The 4,498-nt window shown below is 48.4% G+C and overlaps 1 protein-coding gene across 1 annotated transcript; it reads left to right on the forward strand.

Moving 5' to 3' along the window:
• Nucleotides 1-986: 986 nt before the first annotated feature.
• LOC123125931 (uncharacterized) lies at nucleotides 987-1,480 on the forward strand. Its single transcript, XM_044546369.1, has one exon. It carries the CDS (start codon nucleotides 1,040-1,042, stop codon nucleotides 1,307-1,309), a length of 270 nt encoding a protein of 89 aa, XP_044402304.1. The 5' UTR covers nucleotides 987-1,039; the 3' UTR covers nucleotides 1,310-1,480.
• The last annotated feature ends 3,018 nt before the right edge of the window (nucleotides 1,481-4,498 follow it).

Genomic DNA, 4,498 nt, shown 5'->3' on the forward strand with positions numbered 1-4,498 from the left:
GCAGGAATGTGTGAGGTCATGAACGCACTCCAGTCCCCGTTACCAATCCAAACGGTGACTTGGCAATTGCCCAGAGTTAGCTCAATGGTGTGAGTACCAAGGGCTTGTGCACCTTTTTGAAAATTCTGCGTCGCGACGCAGTCATGCATGGAGAATTGGAGGTAGATGCAGGCATGCAGCCAACAACTCCGGGAATCCTACTACGAAAAACATGGCACTTGCTTGATGCGTTTTCTCGACTGACTGTCGATTTCAAGATTGGACAAGATGTTGCTACCACAGTTTGCCCGGGAATCCTTTTGTCCTTGCGGAGTCTCATTTAAGCCAGCTGTTTGTAGGATTTGAAATATATGTGTACACGTCGGATTGAACAATTCAACTCCTGTACAGTTGATAGTGCAAGAACGCCATAGATTTGACAAATTCAGAGCGCTGACCGTATCAATTTCGCTGTTCGTTTTTGTTTCAGCTCACGGCCGGTTGCTCTGCCCAACTCGGCCTTTGCGTACATGCATGCATGCATGCCGTACGTGTTGATCGCAACCTGTAGGTACACCTTTGTGCACGTCACCAGTTACGTGCCACTGAGCATATGCATGCATGCATGCACGGTTCTTTCAATTAGATCGATACAGTATCATCGACCAAGTCAACAGTTCCCACGTTTTGTCCTCCGCTTAATTTCTGTTTGCTTGCTCGAGTGTCCGTCTGATCACTTGCTTGTCAACACTAATCACCACACCTTAACTAAACAAATGGCGATGGGTCACACGGCCCGGTAGATGAGTGGCCAGTCAAAAAGCACCACGGAGAACCTCTAATCATTCAAATCACTCGCCTAACCATCCACACGACTGCGGCCATTGTCGCCTTAATCAAATACTCAAGGCGCGTATGCGCGCGTGCGGTGGGCCGTGTCTAGCCACTATAAATACACACCCCCCACACACACCTTGTCTCAGTGCAGCCAACCAAGCAAACTACCATTGCACATTCTGCAACGAAGCAAAGCTTAGGTAGAGCAAGAGAGATTTGTGCGATGGGAAGTGGGAAGAAGAGGGCGGCGCTTGCATCCTTGTTCGGGTTCAAGAACAAGAGACAGGAGGAGGAAGAGGCCACGGCGGCGACGCGGCAACAGCAGCATGCGGCGGCACCACCGCAGCAGAGGTACCATCATCACAGGGTGCGGCCGAGCGACGACGACGACTACGCCCGGCACTGGTACGCCGAGCGCGACATCGACCGGAAGGCCTCCGAGTTCATCGACAAGGTCCACCGCCGGATGCTCGCCAACGAGCAAGACGGATAGTACAACATGCCGATGGATCCAGCCGTGTGGGTGGTCTATCTGGTCGAGCTTTGCTGCTAGCTAGGTCGTGCATGCAGGCTATGTGTGCATGGTTGCCTTTTGTGTGTGTGTGCGCGCGCGCGCGTGATCAATTGCTTTGTTTTGACTGGGTACCTGTTACTTTGTTGTTTCCATCTTGTCGGATGTGTATGTAACTAACTGATGGTAGGTATTTTCCTAAATTAACAGATGCCTGAAATGTATATAAACTAATAAAAAGTTGAGCAGTATTTTTACCCTTAGTGAGCCAATCTAACTAATGTTCTTACTGTCGGGGTTATGATCCTGACAATGAGTACTAGGGATACGAATAAGGGGCACAGCCTAGCTACGGCATAGGTGTAACACTCGGTGTTTAAAGAGTTCAGGCCCCTCACTCGGTGAAGGTAAAAGCCATACGTCTCGTGCCCTCATGCTTGCTTTGATATGATAGGTATGGTTACAAAGGTTGCTCGCTGCCTAGCTATGGAGAAGGGTGCGGCTTATATAGAGTGCGCTGCAGCCCATGTCTCCCACGTCGCCGAGGCAATTAATAACATTGAATGAGTCAGTTACTAGTATAATGAGCCTCTACTACAGCAGATACAGGTAACGGTAGCTAAGACTCTACTTAATGGATGCCTTAGGATCCCTCGACCATTGCAGCTCCCACGACGTCCTCCTGCCTTCTATGTCCGAGTGGTGCTCCATCAGCCGAGTGACGTGTGGTCGTCCGAGTGCCGTCGAGCTGTCCGAGTGGACTTCTTAATGTATGCATCCGAATGTTGGCATGGTCCAGGGACCTACCTATGATGGTGATGGGCCCCATGTGGATCCCGAATGATGGGTTCTTGACCCTATCCGGAGTAGGTGACCACATCACTTACCACCTGTGGTGCAAATAACAAAAAAGTCGAGCAATATTTTAGTCCCTAGCTAGGAAAATTTAACTAAGTATTACCACTCTTACTATCGCTGAATGTACTTCAATATGGGACGTGGTGTTCCCCAGCCCGAGCTCAAACAAGTTTGGGTAAACAATAAAATCCAAAAAAAAAACATTCTGAATTTCTTTGGGTGCAAATATTGACCAATTTTTTTACGCTCATAAAATTTCATCATGAAATGACATTTGCTGAAATCGTGGCAGGAAAAAATGATGCTCCAAAAGTGTTATTTTTAAAGCATTTTGGACTACTGATTTTGTTTGTTTTGCCACGACTACCATGAATGTCATTTCGTGATGAAATTTTGCGAGCACTGAAAACGTTTGTCAAAGTTCGCCACAAAAAAATTCAGAATTCTTTGAAAGTCAACAAAAAATATATTGGATTTTACTGTTCATTGTGAGCTCAAATGAGCTTGCGAGCAGAGGATGACTTTCGGTAAATATGGGTCTACTCTATCTAATGCACACCGGTCAAACTAATGCTCTTTCATCTAAATTAGCAATTTGTTGATAATTTAGAGAGAGCAACACAGATATTGGTGAAGACTCTACAAGAATCTCAGAACCTTTAAGGGCATTTAGGGTACCTTGAACAAGAGTATATGTGTGTTGGGGAACGTAGTAATTTCAAAAAATTTCCTACGCACACGCAAGATCATGGTGATGCATAGCAACGAGAGGGAAGGGTGTCGTCTACGTACCCTCGTAGACCGTAAGCGGAAGCGTTATAACAACACGGTTGATGTAGTCGTACGTCTTCACGATCGACCGATCCTCAGCACCGAACGTACGGCACCTCCGCGTTCAGCACACGTTCAGCACACGTTCAGCTCGGTGACGTCCCGCGAACTCACGATCCAGTAGAGCTTCCGGGAAGAGTTTCGTCAGCATGATGGCGTGGTGACGATGTTGATGAAGCTACCGTCGCAGGGCTTCGCCTAAGTACCACTACGATATGACCGAGGTGGATTATGGTGGAGGGGGCACCGCACACGGTTGGGAGAGATCAATGATCAACTTGTGTGTTCTAGGGTGCCCCCCTGCCCCCGTATATAAAGGAGCAAGGGGGGAGGCTGGCCGGCCCTGTAGGCCGCGCCAGGAGGAGGAGTCCTCCTCCTAGTAGGAGTAGGACTCCCCTCTTTCCTACTCCTACTAGGAGGGGGAAAGGAAGGGGGAGAAGTAGAAGGAAAGAGGGGCGCCGCCCCCCCTTCCTAGTCCAATTCGGACCAGAGGGGGAGGGGGCGCGCGGCCTGCCCTGGCCGGCCCCTCTCTCTCCACTAGGGCCCAACAAGGCCCATTAACCCCTGGGGGGTTCCGGTAACCCCTCCGGCACTCCGATAAAATCCCGATTTCACCCGGAACTCTTCTGATGTCCAAATGTAGGCTTCCAATATATCAATCTTTATGTCTCGACCATTTCGAGACTCCTTGTCATGTCCGTGATCATATCCGGGACTCCGAAATACCTTCAGTACATCAAAACATATAAACTCATAATACCGATCGTCAGAGAACTTTAAACGTGCGGACCCTACGGGTTCGAGAACTATGTAGACATGACCGAGACACGTTACCGGTCAATAACCAACAGCGGAACCTGGATGCTCATATTGGTTCCTACATATTCTACGAAGATCTTTATCGGTCAAACCGCATAACAACATACGTTGTTCCCTTTGTCATCGGTATGTTACTTGCCCGAGATTCGATCGTCGGTATCTCAATACCTAGCTCAATCTCGTTACCGGCAAGTTTCTTTACTCGTTCCGTAATGTATCATCCTGCAACTAACTCATTAGTCACATTGCTTGCAAAGCTTATTGTGATGTGTGAGAGAGTCCTGGATTAGGGGGTCCTCGGACAACCGGACTATATACTTTAGCCGGACTGTTGGACTATGAAGATACAAGACTCAAGACTCCGTCCCGTGTCCGGATGGGACTCTCCTTTGCGTGGAAGGCAAGCTTGGTAATACGGATATGTAGATCTCCTCCCTTGTAACCGACTATGTGTAACCCTAGCCCCCTCCGGTGTCTATATAAACCGGAGGGTTTAGTCCGTAGGACAAGAACAATCATAATCATAGGCTAGCTTCTAGGGTTTAATTAGCCTCTACGATCTCGTGGTAGATCAACTCTTGTAATACTCATATCATCAAGATCAATCAAGAAGGAAGTAGGGTATTACCTCCATCGAGAGGGCCCGAACCTGGGTAAACATTG

This window comes from Triticum aestivum, chromosome 5D (genome assembly GCF_018294505.1).
Source record: "Triticum aestivum cultivar Chinese Spring chromosome 5D, IWGSC CS RefSeq v2.1, whole genome shotgun sequence".
NCBI lineage: Eukaryota > Viridiplantae > Streptophyta > Magnoliopsida > Poales > Poaceae > Triticum > Triticum aestivum.